This window comes from Giraffa tippelskirchi, chromosome 11 (assembly GCF_054371585.1).
Source record: "Giraffa tippelskirchi isolate mGirTip1 chromosome 11, T2T-mGirTip1v1.2.pri, whole genome shotgun sequence".
Taxonomy (NCBI): Eukaryota; Metazoa; Chordata; class Mammalia; order Artiodactyla; family Giraffidae; genus Giraffa; species Giraffa tippelskirchi.
Genome location: NC_137285.1, coordinates 126,855,499 through 126,872,899, shown reverse-complemented (window position 1 = coordinate 126,872,899; position 17,401 = coordinate 126,855,499). Strand labels below are relative to the sequence as shown.

At 53.8% G+C, this 17,401-nt stretch overlaps 1 protein-coding gene across 4 annotated transcripts in view; it reads left to right on the top strand.

Moving 5' to 3' along the window:
• WNT11 (Wnt family member 11) overlaps positions 1–17,401 on the top strand; it is a 22,346-nt gene extending 4,945 nt beyond the window's left edge. For all 4 annotated transcript variants that reach the window (XM_081539058.1, XM_081539060.1, XM_081539059.1 and 1 more), the window contains 4 exons: positions 7,392–7,627; positions 9,203–9,480; positions 12,180–12,472; positions 16,690–17,401. In XM_081539058.1, coding sequence (XP_081395184.1) covers positions 7,392–7,627; positions 9,203–9,480; positions 12,180–12,472; positions 16,690–16,864 — 982 coding nt within the window. In that variant the 3' untranslated portion in view covers positions 16,865–17,401. The remainder of the gene's footprint in view (positions 1–7,391; positions 7,628–9,202; positions 9,481–12,179; positions 12,473–16,689) is intronic.

The window sequence follows — 17,401 nt, the reverse complement described above, 5'->3', positions numbered from 1 at the left end:
TCCCAAGTGCTCCAGAAGAGACCAGTGCAGTGTTGTGGGCCTAAGAGGAGAGGAGACCATCTGGTGGGGGGCACGTATTGGGACCCTGGGTAGATTTTTCCGGGGTAGGGCTCCTAGGATGGACCTGAGGAATCTCTGGAAGTTTGGCGGGTCAGGGCAGTGAGAGAAGGGCCCTTTGGGTGGAGGAACTCCCGGCGTGGTTGAAAAGTCCAGGATGGGACACACTCTAGAGAGTTCCAGGTCGGGGGCGGGGAGCCATGCAGATAAAACAGGCAGGGGACAGATTATGGAGTTTGGGGAGGGACTGTGAGGAAGGTTCATGGATTAGCTGGAAGACAGGGCGATAGTGGCTGGGCCACCAGGAAACAGTCTTGAGGTCACCAGCCCTGCCTCTTCTGGGGCTGAGTTATTGATTAATTTTCCTCTGGAGAGGGGAACCCCATCTTTTTGCATTTCTTGTTTGCAAGACGAAGCCTGGGCTCAGCGGCTTCCCAGCCTAGGGTGGGGTATGTGTGTGGGGGGAGGGGGACCAGCCTTTCTCAGCTGCTCATGATTAGTTTTATGAGAAATCAGCCACTTTCCCCCTGGTACCTGGCACTGCCCCAGTTGGTGAGAACCTCTGATCAGGGAGACCAAGCCCTTCTCGCCCACCACTAACATTGTATAGATAAGGAAACTGAGGTCCAGAGAAGGAAAGGCGTTGTTAAAGGGCACAAGGAGCGTCAGAGGCCAAGAACTGGGCTTGCCACTAACATGTTGTGGGGAACATTGCTATCATTCCCTCCGAGAAATGTGTGACTTGCGCGGGCCTCCAAGCTGGCATGTGGCTTGGTAGGGTCTGCAGTAGATGGCTAGTTAAGCCCAACATCCATGCTATCCCCACTGCATAGCCTAGGCTGCCACAAAATTGAGTATACCTCAGTGTCTGCCTTAAAAGCACTTCCAGCCTCTTGAGGGAAACAGACATATAACGATACAAAGTGGACTTTAGGCTGTGTCCTAGGAGAGGGAGCATGGGAGCCCAGAGGAGGAGTGGTTAGTCCCACGTAAGGGAGGTGACTTTGAGCCAGGCTTCAAAGGATAGATAGGATTTCAATGGCCACGGATGGAATGCAAAGCAGGCATCCTAGGCAGAAGGAACCGCAGGGACAGGACTGTGCGTGTGGGGAAACAGAGAAACCAGGAATTACAGGAGCTTACTAGTAAATCCCCAGAGCTTTAGACATTTAACTTTGATAATACTCCTGTGAAGTAGGTGACATTCTTATCGCTACCATTTTACAAATGAGGAAACTAAGGTACAGAGAGGTCAAGTAACTGGCCTAAGGTCACACAGCTAGTTAATTAATGGTGGATGTGGGATCAGAAGCCAGGCAGACAGGCTCCATGAAGCCAAACCTCTTTGATAGTGGTTAAATTGCTGGAGCTGAAGATACAGGAGGAAGCAGGATAAAGAGTGGAGTTTAAGAATAACAGTGTGTGTGTGTGTGTGTGTGTGTGTGTGTGTGTGTGTGTGTATGGCCTTGCAGACCATATGGCAAGGTCATATGTGTATATATATATATATATATATATATATAGCCTTGGAATATGCCGGGCACTGTGCTAAGTTCTTGATGTATGTTGTTTCATCTGTCTCCCAACCACCATGTGAAGTGGGTTCGGCCATCTCCCTCATTAAACAGAAGAGGAAGTAGAGGCTCAGTGGGTCTTTAGTGAACAGGGTGTCACAGCTAGTAGGCAGCAGAGGCAGGATTTGGACTTAAGCTGCCTGGCTCTGTTTCCTCTTGGTCTCAGGGAGCCATAGGAAAGTTAGGAACAGAGAAGGATACAGTGGGGATGAAAAGCTGGGGGTCCTGAGGATGTGCCAGGGGCCCCTGCTGCCCTGGGCTTTGGAAAGTAAGCTGAAGAACAGAGGGGAATTTGACATGGGAACTGAAAGTAGACGTGGCTGAATGACCCAGATTGCCCACCTATGGGGACCTGGGACTCAGCCTGAACTCCCTGTGGAGCGGGGGTTAGGGAGAGGGGGTGGAAACACCTGGGGGAATCCCTCCCCTACGTTGCCTCTCACCCAAGCCCAATGGTGGGAGACTCAGACCAGAGAGTGTGAGGAGAACCTTCTCTGGCTGTCTTGGGGGCAGAGAGGATGGTTCCAGCCTTCTCTGAGCCTCTGGAGGCAGCCCCAGGGTGGGTGGAGTGGCCCCAGTGAGCCTGCTGCTCACTCTGGGTCAGGCCTCTCGAGGAAGAGTCTGAAGAGACTCGGAGGGACACAGCTGCCGCAGAGAGGCTGGGAGGAGCACCGGACCCGAGTTAGGAGACCTGAGTCCCAGCCTGAGCTCTGACAGTTCACTAGCTGTGAGCTGGACCTCAGGCAAATCAATCACTTGAGCCTTTCTGAGCCTCAGTTTCCTCATCTCTACAATGGAGTGAAAGAGCCGTAGCCTGTGATCTAGGAGTTCTAGCTTGGCTCTGCTTCTGATTCTCTGATTGGCTGGTTGTGTACAGGTCTGGGCAAGCCCTCCCCTTCTCTGGGCCTCAGTGTCCCCACTTGCAATGGAGGGGGGACATTGAGGTTCGGAGAGGGACAGTGACTTGCCCAAAGTTGAACGTTAGATGAGCAGCCGAGCTGGAGCTGAAACCCAGGTCTCTGTGCCCCTCACCACCACCCCACCATTCCCAGGAGAGCCCTAACTCCTGAATGAGGAGACCTCAGCATCCCACGGCCCCCTTGGCATAGGCCTTGCCTGTGAACTCTCTGTTCCCTCCTGTCCTCTCTTCTACCTTCTCCCCCATGCACCCGCCCCCAGATAAACCAAAATGTTTTCAATTAGGGGTCTGCTGCAGTGAGGCAAGGCGGAGGAGATGTCCAGACGGGTAACTCCCCCACCTCCCACCCTAATCCTTGATTACCTCCCCAAGGGGGCCTTAGTTAGAAACGGTCATTACCACTAATTACCAGATGACCGCATCGCCCTCCTCTGGAGTGGAATCCGCTGCCTCCCGCCTCCTGATCTCCCGGTCTGCACACTCCTGGGAGCTGGCCTCTCCCAGCACGCCGCAGCTGGCCGCTCTGTCCCAGCTGCGCACTCCGCAGCCCCGTGCCCACCCAGCACCTCCAGGATGGTTCCCATTTGTCCTCCGCCCTCCTGGGAAGGCTGAGCCTCATTGTCCACGCTGGATTCCCCTCATAGAACCTCTCTCACCACCTGCTGGGGAGGTGGATGCTTGATGACTTCAGAGATGGACAGACTGACCCAGAGTGGCTGATCCAGACTCCAGGAGTCCAGACAATCCCTCCTGGGAGCCACAGTGCCCGGCGCTCAGGCGTTACCTGAACTGAGCTCCCCAAGGAAAAGTCTGAGCTTACGTTATCCACGTTCTGAGCAGGAGCCCAGGGAAAGGACCTGGAAGACAGCCACCCTGCATGTGTGCCCGCTGTGTGCCCAGTACCGTGCTGGGTGTTTTCTCATATATCTCCTGTAATCCTTCCTGTTGTGAAACAGAAAACTGGCTCAGAGGGGAAGGATGGAAACTGGGCAAGGGTGATGGGCAGAGTGGGCTCAGGGCAGGCTGAGTGTGGACGGACCCTAGCCCAGTAGAGAGGGGACCCAGGAAAGTGGCATCCAGAGGAGGCTGAGGACCCAGGCATTGGACCGCCTCAGTGTCCTCCTCCGTTTAAAGTGGGTAATACTCTCCCAGGCCCCTCCAGACATTGTGAGAATGGGATGAAATGAGAGGCTCTGTAAACTGGGAACTGCTGTGTCCATCTGGGACAGTGGGTCCATGTGCATGGACAGTGTTTGCTGGGTGGAAGCAGAGAGGTTTCAACAATCAAGAAACAGTCTGGGATGGGGGGTGATATCTGCCGCTGTGTGGTCACCCCTCACCCATTACAGGCTGCAGGAATTCAGGCAGCAGATTCCCCAGGTGTCCTGGCATAGGCAGGATCAAGCAATCAGGCCTGAGGTCTGCACCAGATACACCAAGTTTCTTGGCTCATGCTTTAGGTGGTGGGGGAGGGGTGGGCCAGGGATGGCAGTGAGGGGAGAAGCCCAAGTCACCCACAGTCAATCTCAAGACAGGCTGGGTTGTGCCACCCCAGTGTGGCCCCCAGGCCATGCTCATTTGCCCTGGCTCTGCTTCCCAGGCCTCTGGGAAGATTTCTATATTTTGGAGTTGTGAGGGCCTGGCAGAGAGAGGCAGGAGGAAGCCAACTAACCTATTAGTACCTATAAGCACATATCATTTCACTTGGCCCCTGCAAGGCCTCCAGGAACCCCCATTTTGTGGTTGATGCTCAGACAGTGGCAGCAATTTACCCAAGACTGCACAGCACGTAGAGGCCAGAGCTTGAGCCCCAACCTGGGTTTTCTGACTCCCTCTGGTCCAAGATTCAAGTGGCAACAAGTGAGGAATTCCATTTATGAATACTCCAAATGCTTTACAGCCATTATCACATTTAAATCTCACCATAATCTTTGGAAGTAGAATTTATCATTTTCTTATAACGGATGAGGACCATGAGGCCCAGAGAGGTTGGGTAACTTACCCAGGTCACACAGCTGTTGCCCAAAGCCTGAGCTCTCCCCTGGGCCAGTCCATGAGCTGGAACATCTAGGTTGCCTTATAACCAATGATAGATCTATGCAGCTGTCCATTGAGGGGCTCCTTGAGGAAAGGATCTATATCCTTCATTACCAAATGAGTCTGGGAAGAGCTGATGCTTAGTAAATATTTTTCCCACAAGCAGATCAAGTTCATTTATTCATTTAGGTACAGAAACCAGGGGAAGGGCATTCCTGGCACCAGGAAAAGTTGCGTACAGGCATGGTGACAGGGTGGTCCCTGTCAGAGAAGCTAGGAGTCTGGTATGGTGGATATTTCAATATGTGGGGGACAAGGACAAGAGGCTGGAGAGTGCTGGGGGTGGTGGTGGCAAGCTTTGAGGGGCTGTGAAGTCAGAGGGAAGCCCTTGGCCTTGACTAAGTAGGTGCAAGAGGCTAAGGTAGGAAGAGGCCACCAATGCAGTAATGTAGTAGATTTCATCACAGAGCACTGACCATGATGTGTCAGCCCTGGACAGAGCATGTAACACACATGGAGTTAATCCCCCAGACAGTACTGGGAGGGGAGAGGTTACTTGCCTTGCTCAAGGTCACAGGGGAGTGCGGGTGACGGAGGTGGGGGTGACATGGCCAAGAGTCTGCCTAGGCCTGTGCTGTTCTTTGGCACTGGGCTGCCTCCCTTGGGATCTCAGGCCAGGGGCTCAGGAATCCTAGGCCTTTCCAGGTCTCAGCCCTGACCCTGGATGAGGTCTGCTATGGCCCCAACAAGTGGGACACACAGCACTCAGGCCTGAAGGCTGGCCCCTGCTTTCCCCCTGTCCCTCCAAGGTCTCTGCTGGGTTTCTGAGGACCAGCTAGTGCTAGGGTAGGGACCATGTCTATGTGGAACTCTTGAAGACTGCGGGGTCCCTCTAGCCTCCACTTAGAGGAGGTGCAGCCTGATGTAATCTGCTCCTGAGAAAAGGCCTGGGAAGAAGGTGAATCCAGGATGGTCCCCTGGTCCTAAAATTTTAGAATCTCAGTGCCCAGAGCCGGGATCTGGGAAGCTCAGAGGTCCTATAGCATCATCAGGGTTCATAGAGAACCCCCTAGGCCAGCATTCCCAAAGCATGGATGAGGTCAGGACTCCTCAGATAAAGGGTTTTGTGCTCAGCAGACTTGGAAGTTACAAACCAAGCCTGTGGCTTTGCTGCAGGACTTCTCAGGGCCTTTAAAATGGAAATAGGCATTATTATTCTTCAAGAGGGGATGTAGTATATCACATCCCCAAAATGTGCTTGGCCATGGATCCGCTTTTTCAGAGTGTCTCACTGGAACCTGCTCTGGGGAGTACAGTTTACAGGTACGGACACTGAGACCCAGAGAGGACAGTGATTTATCTAAAGTCACACAGCAAGTTAATGGCTGTGGGCTTAGTCACTCAGTTGTGTCCAACTCTTTGCGACCCCATGGACTGTAACCTGCCAGGCTCCTGTCCATGGGGATTCTACAGGCAAGAATACTGGAGTGGGTTGCCATGCCCTTCTCCAGGGGATCTTCCCAACCCAGGGATTGAACCCAGGTCTCCTGCATTGCAGGTGGATTCTTTTTTTTTTTTTTTTTATAAATTTATTTACTTTAGTTGGGGGCTAATTACTTTACAATATTGTAATAGTTTTTGCCATACATTGACATGAATCAGCCATGGGTTTACATATGTTCCCCTTCCTGGACCCCCCACCCACCTCCCTCCCCATCCCATCCCTCTGGGTCATCCCATTGCCCCGGCCCTGAGCCCTTGTCTCATGCATCGAACATGGAATGGTGTTCTGTTTCACATATGATAATATACATGTTTCAGTGCTATTCTCCCAGAACGTCCCACCCTCACCTTCTCCCTCAGAGTCCATAAAATTGTTCTATGCATCTGTGTCTCTTATTCTGTCTCGCATATAGGGTTATCATTACCATCTTTCAAATTCCATATATATGCATTAGTATACTGTATTGTTGTTTTTCTTTCTGGCTTACTTCACTCTGTATAACGGGCTCCAGTTTCATCCATCTCAGTAGAACCGATTCAAATGTATTTTTTTTAATGGCTGAGTAATATTCCATTGTGTATATGTACCACAGCTTCCTTATCCATTCGTCTGCTGATGGACATCTAGGTTGCTTCCATGTGCAGGTGGATTCTTTATTATCTGAGCCACCAGGGAAGCCCAAGTTAATGGTTAAATCCCATTTATCACAAAATTGAGTGGTTTTAATCTTTTCATAAGTCCCTTGCATGTATGTGGGATTTTTACAGCCTTAATACATGGATTTAATAATTAAACAAAGCCAAAATGGGAAGCTCCTAACTCACACTGTGCATCTAGTAAGTGCTCAATTAATAATGTATATTATGCTGATGACTATAATCTAGCACCTAGCATAGTGTCTGGCTCAGTACTGAGTGAATGTTGCATAAAAAGTAATAATCCACAGCTGTGTGAGGACTAAATAAGGCAGTAGATGTGAATGCTTTGTGAACTAGAAAACTGTTTGTCTAATTATAACAAAGCTTAGGTAGGGTGGGGGGGGGGTCACAATCCTATGTTATGAATGAGGGCCTCAAGCCCAGAAAAGGACAGGGACGTGCCCAAGGTCACACAAGGGCGGGATGGAGAGCCATTACCCTGCTGGGGACAGCAGTGCTTGGCCTCCTGCTTTCCCAGCTCCTTTCAGCAAAGGCTCCAGACCCACTGAGAAGAGGCTGGGGCCATACAGTGGGTGGAGGCAGCAGGGTCCCTCTTGGCCCTGACTTCCTTTTCACTGGTGCTGCCTTCCGGCTATGTGCAGGGCCCTGTCCAAGACCCCGGCGGCCCTGGCGCTGAACCAGACGCAGCACTGCAAGCAGCTGGAGGGCCTGGTGTCGGCGCAGGTACAGCTGTGCCGGAGCAACCTGGAGCTCATGCACACCATCGTGCACGCTGCCCGCGAGGTCATGAAGGCCTGCCGCCGGGCCTTCGCCGACATGCGCTGGAATTGCTCCTCCATCGAGCTCGCCCCCAACTATCTGCTCGACCTGGAGAGAGGTAGGGGGCCGGCGGGGCCTGCTAGGGCCTGCGGAATGTGTGCGGGTCGAGGTGGATGAATTCAGGCATAAATATATGTGTGTTTAGATAGGTGGCTGTGTTCATGGATGGATGGATGGAAGCGTGATGGGTGGATGAGTGAATAACTGGATGATGGATGGATCCACGGATGGGTGGGTGGATGAATTAATCATGGCCATGGGTGTTTGGGCATGAATTGATGAATGGATGAACATATAGGGAGTGTGGGGGAGTCTGGGTGACAGTACAAATGCATGCATACCCCTCATACCTGGACAAAGGAATGAATGATGCAGGGAGGCTGGTGGGCGAGGTGGGGAGTCTATAACAGAGTGTGACTGAGCCCACCCTCAGGGCAGACAGGTGTGCCACATGGTAATTCTAGACCAACCCGACTGAAAGTGCTGTGAGAGGCCCAGAGTGATACAGGGACTAAAGAGCGTCTGTGGAGAAGACTTTCTGGAGGAGGGGGGCTTCTGGGGTGGATTGAGGGGGGCAGTCCTGTGTATCATAGGGAGCCTTTTGAAGGGCAGGGGATCAGTTCTGTCCCCCGCACAGTGACAGGTCATGTGTGTGCAGCACTTTACAAAGAAAGCCTCCCTTCTTCCTGAATTATCTCAACTCCAGAGCAGGCCTGTGAGGTAGGTATATCATTCCCACTCTACAGTTAAAGACACCAAGGCTTGAGAAGGGCAGTAACTTACTTGGACCTGAGGCCAGAACCCCACAGCCAAGGCATGTTGGGCTCCATCTTAGTTGCTAAGGCTGCTGTAACAAAGCCTCATGCTCTGGGGGGCTTCTCACAAGGGGAGAATCATCTCCATCTGGAGGCTAGAAATCCGAAGTCAGAGTCAGGGTGTCCACAGGGCTCCCTATGAAGGCACAAGGGGGAGGACTTGTCCCTGCCCCGTCTTCGCTTCTGGGGACTGCCGCAGTCTGTGTGTTCCTTGGCTTGTAGCTGCATCTCTTCCGTCTCTGTCTCAGTCACGTGGCCTCTGCCCTCTATGTCTCTGTGTGCAAGATTCCCTCTTCCTCCAAGGACCCCAGTTGTTGTATCTGGGCCCACTCTGATCTGTCTAATGACCTCAGCTCAGTTACACCTGCAAAGACCCCATTTCTAAATAAGATCCCGTTCACAGGTACCAGGGGTCAGGATTTGACCATATCTTTTTAGGGGACACCTTTCATCCTGCAGCAGGCTGTTTGCTCACCTGTCTTTGAGGAGCTCAGGGACAGGACCCTCAGTGCCTGAAAGCAGTCCCTAACGCTGAGTGTGGGGTGTGCAATGTGAAAGTGCAGTGTGGTGAGCGTGTGAGGGTGTGCTTGTGGGGTTGCTGGCTTTTTGGGCTTCACGAGTGCGTGTGTCTGTCAGCTAGTCCATTTGGGGGAGGATGGGGGGTGACAGATGAATGGTCCTGGTGCCACCCTCCACCTGCTCCATCTACTCCCCACCCCGTCCCCATCTGGCCCCACAGAGGCAGGTGGGGACCTCAGCCCTGGGCACGGTCCTGTGCTTGGGTCGCCCGCCCTGGTTGAGCCCGCTCCTCCCCACAGGGACGCGGGAGTCAGCCTTCGTGTATGCGCTGTCGGCGGCCGCCATCAGCCACGCCATCGCCCGGGCCTGCACCTCCGGCGACCTGCCCGGCTGCTCCTGCGGCCCCGTCCCAGGTGAGCCACCCGGGCCCGGGAACCGCTGGGGAGGATGTGCGGACAACCTCAGCTACGGGCTCCTCATGGGGGCCAAGTTTTCCGATGCTCCTATGAAGGTGAAAAAAACAGGATCCCAAGCCAATAAACTGATGCGTCTACACAACAGTGAAGTGGGGAGACAGGTAACCACCCACCCCCCCACCCACCCCAGATGGTTGTGCTTGTGCCAGTTGGCCCGAAAAGGGCCACCCGATGTGCCCCAGTGGAGGGGGTGGTGGGGGGACGGGCCCTGATACGTCCACACTGATGTGCTCCTGGCCTCACCTGACTCTTCCCTCTCCAGCTGCTTGGGGCTTGCCTGGCTTCTTCTCCTCCAGGGGGTCCACCGGGGTTTGGGTTGGAGAACATTGGTGGAGCAGAAGGAACGCTAAGCTGGGAGTCAGGAGCTCTAAACTCACTGTGTGACACTGGGCGAGTCACTTCCTCTCTGCCCTCAGTGTTCCCATCTATAAAATGAGGTGGGTGGGTGCTCTCTAGTCCTCATTGTCACATTTCCTCAGACTCCTTCTCCGGGGCTCTGGGCCAAGGCCGGGCGTGAGAGGAAGCATGGAGAGGGCCGTGGGCCGTGGAGAGCTAAGGATCGTCTCCTTGGATCTAATGGGAACTCTCTCCCGGCTCAAAAACCCACCCTAGTCTCCAAAACATGATTTCCCCTCCTTGCATGTCATTATCATTGTTGCTTTAAATCCTCACCTCATTGTACAGAAGGTTGGAATGAATGCATAAGTGAATGAACAGACTTTTTAACAAACTTTATACTCATCTGTGTGCCAGACACTGTGGTGGGTGCTTGATTAGTTTTCTCTCCCATGGTCCATGAAACCAGACTGTGAAGAGGTACTGCTACCCCTCCTTACAGATGGGTAGCTGATCCCAGAGGGGCAGAGTGTCAGGTGGGAATGAATCTCAGGAGGTCATGAGGGTCCCTGCAGCCCCCTTAGGCCCATTGTGCAGAGGCTCCAAGTGAGGCAGAAGGTGGCTTGGCCGAGGACACACAGTACGATGGAGCCCAGGTCTATGGGATTCCAAGTCTAGAGGTTTCCATGTCCTCACCTTCCTCTTTCTCTGATCTCCCTTGGGTAAGGATTCTAGGACGTTCAGGCCATCTTTGGACAGTTGGGGAAAAAGGTCAAGTCACTCTGTGGTCTGTAGCAGAGTCTGTCTAGGGACCAAGAACTTCTGCCTCCAAACCCTGCGGGCTTGCTCCGCACAACCCTTGGAAACCCACTGGGAGCCCTTCACCATCCTCCCACCCAAGAACCCATCCCTACTCCTGCCCACGACCAGGCCCAAGCCTCATGCTGCCCTGCTCCCGCTACACTGGCAGCCATCCCATCCCGCAGCGCAGTCCGCTCAGGGTCTTCATCTTTGGGGGCACCTCAGGCCTGTCCCGGGGCCCTGATGCCCCAGAGCTGGCCTCCCTGGGGCTGTTTGCAAGGGCCCGGGAGGGTCAATGACAGCATGCCCTGCCCTGGCACTGAGGCCTCGGGAAGCCTGGCCCTCCCTGCCCTCTGAGCCGAGGAGCTAAGTGTGGCGTCCTTTCCTGGATGACTCAGAAGTACCTCGTGGCCTTGGGAAGCCCGTCGTGCCCTGCAGTCAGGCTCACTTCTTGTGTGCTCTCCACAGGCTTTGCTGAGACAGTTCCAGCCTCTAGACCCAAATGGACTCCCTCACTTCCCACTTCCTGGCACTGTGAGGGGTAGGGAACCCTGGGACCTTGACCAGCTTCCTCACTAACTCCCCATGAGATTTGGAGCAAGGCTCCCTCCGTGTGCCTCAGTTTCCCTGTATTTTCAATGCAGGGGGAGGCCTGGGAGACCTATAACCCTTGCAGTGGAGCCCACAGGGCAGGTGGGAGGGCAGAGGGATCCCAGTCCTGTGTGCAAAGGGGCGGGGCTTAGACTGCAGGACTGAAAGAACTGCAGAAGGCGTCTCACTCACGCCCCTCAGGTACACAGGGAGAAACTGAGGCCTGCAGAAGTCAGTCGCACACAGTCATTTCCAAAGCCACGGCTAGAGTCTCCCCAGGCCCTGAGCCCAACCCTGCCCACCATAATTCTTACTTAGACTGATTTTTCAAAACCAAATATTGATTTAACTTTAGTAGTTCACAAAACGCTTTCATATATGTCATCTTGTTGAATCCTTTCAACGACTCTATAAGGTAGCAATTACACACCTGCTCAGAGCACATGAAGACAGGTGCTGAGTGATGATGCGGCAACAGGCAGGCGCGGGGAAGGCCAGCCCCTAGCACCCACCTCTTGATTCTTCTTCTCCTCTCCCTCCCTTCCTTTTCTTCTCCCGCTCCCTTTTTTTTTAGCAAGCATTTTGTGAAAGAGAAAAAGCAGAGAATGTGAAAAGCTATGGCTTATGGAATTGTCCTCAGAACTGGATTCAAATCCCAGCCCAAGATCTCCTAACTATGTAGCCTTGGGCAGGAGACTCCGCCTCTCTGAGTCTTCATTTTCTCTTTTTCAAATGGGGAAATTAATGATATCGCCCATGAACGACTTCTGTGATGATGAAACCATTTGTTGTGAGAGCACTAGGTACAGTAGGTATATGAATGTCATCGTTACTATTGCAAAAGCCACTCTCTTCCTGCCCCTCCCAGCTGCCCCCCAACCCAGGGTCGGAGGAGGAGCTAAGGATCTACCCTGCAGCTTTAGAGCAAAACACCCTGTCCCTTGTCCCTTGAGGCCTGGAGCAGGCAGTGACACCCTGAGAACACTGGCAGGCGGAGAGGTGGGGCCAGGGCCCAGGGCAGGCAAGGGAGGGAGCCCCACCACCCAGCCCAACGCCCTCCCCCTGTCCGCAGGCTCTGCGCGCCTCTCTGGAAATGAAGTGTAAGTGCCATGGGGTATCTGGCTCCTGCTCCATCCGCACCTGCTGGAAGGGGCTGCAGGAGCTTCGGGATGTGGCCGCTGACCTCAAGACCCGCTACCTGTCGGCCACCAAGGTGGTGCACCGACCCATGGGTACCCGCAAGCACTTGGTGCCCAAGGACCTGGACATCCGGCCTGTGAAGGACTCGGAGCTCGTCTATCTGCAGAGCTCCCCTGACTTCTGCATGAAGAATGAGAAGGTGGGCTCGCACGGGACGCAGGACAGGTAAGGGCCTGCCGCCACCCTGGCAGGAAAGCTCAGCCATGTGGGGCATGCCCCTTCCCAGCTCAGCCCGGGCACACACAGTCGGTCAGGCTTCAGTTGGCCTTTGGGGAATGGAGTCCCTGCCTGGTCGAATGCTGAGTGGAGGTGTGGGGTAGCAGGGGCCCCTGGCAGAGCTCCTGGGAGAGGCTGTTGTGTACCTCACCCAGGCAGGGGCTCCTTGGGAATGGAAGCAAATGAGAGGTCCCTACCTCACCTGCCCCCTAGTGAGGGAGACAGGTGGGAAGAGACAGTGACTGTGTGGGAGACAAGGGCTAGGAAAGAGGCTGCCTGACATAAAATAGGTTCTCGGTAGATGTCTGTCAGATGAATACGTGAAGGATCATGTCACACAACCTGCTGGTTGGACAAATGAACTGAGGCATGGGGTGGGGGAGGCAGCAGGCCGCCCCCGTGGCCACACCTGAAGTCTGCACAGCGTGGAGGCAGGACCAGGGCAGCACGCTCCAAAGGGGCAGCAGGACAGCGAGGCCAGTCTGCATTTTGTGGAGAGGGGGTGCTCCCACGTCCCCACCTACATCCACCCCTCCCAGACCCTAGCTCTCTCTTCTAGCACCCCCCCGCCCCCGCCCCAGCCCCATTTCAGAGCCAGGGCTGGGAACCCTATAGCAAGGCCTATCCTAGAGGCTGAAGCTGATTCAGGACTGGAGAGAGGGATGGAGTCATTGAGGACAACAGACCTCCTGGGTGCCAGGAGGGGCTGGTGAGGATTCAGGGGAGCAGCTCTTTCCGAAAATGGTTCAGGAGGAATCCAATCCTGAAACGCTATAAAGAAATAGTTGTGCAATCAAATACACTGGGAAATTTTCTTTGCAAGGCACGAGAATATATTAAAAGCTCTGAGGAATCCCGCAGTAAAGGATCTGTCTAAGCCTCTGTTTCCCAGAGGTGTTTGGCTGTGGAACTCTTTTATTAAGGAGCCCCTAATAGCATTCCACAAGATGAGTGTTCTTCAGGGTTAAAAGAATATTGAACCAGAGTGAGGGTGTCTGAGAATGTGTCTGGCACATAGTTGGTGCCTGGCCAGCTTTTGCTTCCTCCTCAGCCCACGTTCCTGTCTCTAGGAGAAGGGGGCTGCTTTGGGGGGATCCCTCCTCACGGACCAGGGCAGCAGGCTATAAGAGGAGGCTCAGGCGCCCATCTGGAGGCCAGATTGAGGAGGTCAGGCAGAGTGAAGATGGAACCAGGTCAGGCCAGAGAGACAGGAAGGAGCAAGAGTCTAGGCTGAGGACCCAGGGTGGGTGTGATGAGAATGGGGTAGGGGGAGGATTCTAGAACCCACAGGACCTGGGGGAAGCCCACTGAGGACCCCATAGCAAAGAGGGGTTCTCCCTGGAGCCCTGGGGCAGCTGTGCCTGTGTGTGTCTCAGGAAGGACAGCTCCCACCCTGACGCCACAGCTTCCTAGAGAGGGGGACCTTGAACAAATCCCTTCCCTTACCTGAAGTTCAGGGTCGTCTTCTGTGCCTTGGGGACAATGCCACACACCTGGAAGGTTGGTGTCATTCAAATCACACAGCCCCTCCATGCTGAGCGTGATCAGTGCCCTGGGAAGGGTTTGTGAATGATGGGCTCCCCGCACCCCCTCCTCGAGGCTGCCAGGCCTCTTCCTTCCCAGCTGTCGTGACTCTGCCCCAAGGACTTGCCCCCAAACTGTTGATGAGGAGGCCCCCTAGCAGCCACCTTTGCTTTCTCAGAATACTTTCCCCCCACCCCCCGGTTTCCTGCCATGCTCAGCCCTCAGCCATTCCTCCAAGGATGGGCCTTGGCAGACAGCTGTATGGGTCAGCTTTTTCTGCAGTAACAAACCACCCCAGTGGCTCACAACCACAGACACTTTTTACATCCATTACATGAGGCTCTGGCTGGCATCAGGGGTGGGGAGGGACATCAAGTGCTCAGATTGTGACAGAGGGAAAACGGGGAGCCCACAGGGACCCTGACTCAGCCTGGACAGCAAGGAAGGCTTCCTGGAGGAGGAGAAACATGAGCTTTACTAGGTTGGGGATTTAGGGATACAGGGGTTTGGATGGAAATGAGCTTTGTTAACTGTAAAAGGCAGGTGCATAGGTGGTACACGTAGCTGGGCCCCCTAGGCTGGCAAGATGCCCTCCTCAAATCCAGCGTGGTGAACTGAGGCCCCCTCAGCAGTCCCTATTCCAGACTCTGAAACCTGCTCTTTCCCCAGGCCCCAACCTCCCCAGCTCCCCCTCACAGGCACCATCATAGGTCTTGTTTGGGTCCGAAGCTGAAGGCCAGGTTTCAAAAATTGCATGTCAGGGGCCCAGAAATAAAATGAAACCCTTTCCACCATCCTTTCTTGGTCTAGAGACCTTCAGGATAAGGCTGAGAAGGACTAATGGTGTTGAATGACAAAAAAAAAGCCCAGAAAGGTTAAGTGACTTGCCTGAAGTCACACAGCCAGTGAGCAGTAGAGCTGGGGTTTGAATCCAGGTCTGCTGGCTCTGGGGAATATGTTGTTCTGCTGTTGCTTCCTGTCTCCTCCCTCCTGCCTGGAACTGCATACAGCCCCCACATGCAGGTCATCGTCTCTTCCTGACCCCCCCTCCAGGTGATCTCTCCTTTCCTCTCCATGGCTCCTTTCCAGCTCAGGCCTCGGCTTCTTTTACTCAGCTGCTGTCCAGCCTCCTCCCTGGCCTCCCTGCCTCCAGCCTTGCTGCTTCATCCATCTGTCACCCCTCCACCTTACATTAGGTCAGGTGTTTGTTCTCCTTGCTCTCACCGCCCTATGCCCTCCCTTCTATCTTAGATTCCTACCCATCTTTCATGCAATGGCCTGGATGACCCTGCCCCCTCCAGGAAGCCTTCCTGAACTCTCACAGACCTGGTGCTCACCCTGTGTGATGCTGGGCAAGTCCTCTGCCCATTCTGTGTCTCAGTTTCCCCATCAGGAAATATGAGGGTTGGATTACTAGGGCTTACTCCGGAGAAGGCAATGGCACCCCACTCCAGTACTTTTGCCTAGAGAATCCCATGGATGGAGGAGTCTGGTGGGCTGCAGTCCATGGGGTCGCAAAGAGTCGGACAGAACTGAGAGACTTCACTTTCACTTTCCACTTTCACGCATCGGAGAAGGAAATGGCAACCCACTCCAGTGTTCTTGCCTGGAGAATCCCAGGGACGGGGGAGCCTGGTGGGCTGCCGTCTATGGGGTCGCACAGAGTTGGACACGACTGACGCGACTTAGCAGGAGCAGCAGCAGCAGCAGGGCTTACTCACCTAGGACGTTCTGAGATTCCTTGGTCCACGTGGCTGTGGCCACCCAGCTGCTTCCCATGACAGCACCCCAGTGAAGCCTTAGCCCAGCTAGATGAAAATGCCGACCTGCACAGACATTTCCTCACTAGACAGAAGAACCGATGGCAAGGATATTTGGGGTTTATAGGGACCTTCAGTGTCTTCTTTGCCCACATGAGTGATTCGTTTCTTTGTGAATCACTTCCAGCCCATGGATTCTCTGCCCCTTAGGGTGGGGAGAACGAATAAGCACTGGACTTGGTTTCAAAGGACCCCTAAGCTTGAGCCCTGCTTATCTGCAAACCCTTATGAGACCTTGAGCAGGCCTCTGTCCTTTGCTGAGCCTGTTTCCACCTGTAAAGCGGGCATAGCAATTCCACTGACCCAAAGACCCTGCCTGCCTCCAGTAAGATAAAATTCTGGAGGGAAGCACCTGATTCAAAGGGGGCAAATGATTGACAGACCCTCTGTCTCCAAGAAGAGAGTGCCAGATGCTCCCTGTGCCTCACGTCTGATGCCATTTGTTTCCAAATTTATCCTGAGATTCTGAAAGTAAAAACGATCTTTGTATTTGTTAGAATTTAAATAAGGATAAAACATGAAGATAGGATTATTAAGCAATGGTTTGAGACATTTTCAAGTATTTAGAAGTAGAAGGTATAGGAAAAGAGGCAAAAGAAACCAAACACCTCCTCATTTTAATAAACACCTATTAGAAATATAGGGAAAAGTGAGAAGGACCCCTGGGAAAAAGAGTTATTTTAAATTCCCCAAAGACCAAGACACTGTCCAAGAGGGACTGAGGCAGCAGCCATGGTCGGAGGAGACTGCGGCTGCCTGGCTGGGAGTGAGGGGGACTGGTGAGTGATGGGGGTGCTCACTGACCTCCTCATCCCCCTCCAGGCAGTGCAACAAGACATCACATGGCAGCGACAGCTGTGACCTCATGTGCTGTGGACGCGGCTACAACCCCTACACAGACCGCGTGGTCGAGCGGTGCCACTGCAAATACCACTGGTGCTGCTACGTCACCTGCCGCAGGTGCGAACGCACCGTGGAGCGCTACGTCTGCAAGTGAGGCCACACGGCTCCTCGGGGGCCCTTGGAGCCCAGCCAGGGGGGCCAGAGACACCCTGTGGATTTTGGCTTGTGAATTCCAGATGCCGAGCGTAGAAGGAGGCTTGTGCTTTGCCTCCATTTGGAAGCCGCCAGGAACAGAAGGCTGGGCCATCGGGGAAGGAAAGCCAGGACATCAAAGGAGACCGACAAGATTAAAAATAACCTGGCAACCCGAGGCCCTGGAGTGCCCACTTGCTGCCTTCCAGGCGGGTCTAAGGAGCCAGGGGCGTGGGCTTGGCAAGACTGGTACGGACTCGATCTTTCATAGCCAGAGACACCAGCTTCCTGGGAAGTGGGAGGTCAGCCTGTCCTCACCAGAATGTTCTGTAGGCGTAGCCCTTGAGACTCCTGGCCCACCCCAGGGTCTGAGCCTACTGGGCCCACCACATGGAACCACTAGCTTGGGTTGTAAATGTTTTTTTCTGTTGTTTTGTTTTTCTTCCTCTGGGATGTGGGAGCTATAGAAATATTTATAAAACATAGCTTTTTCTTTGGG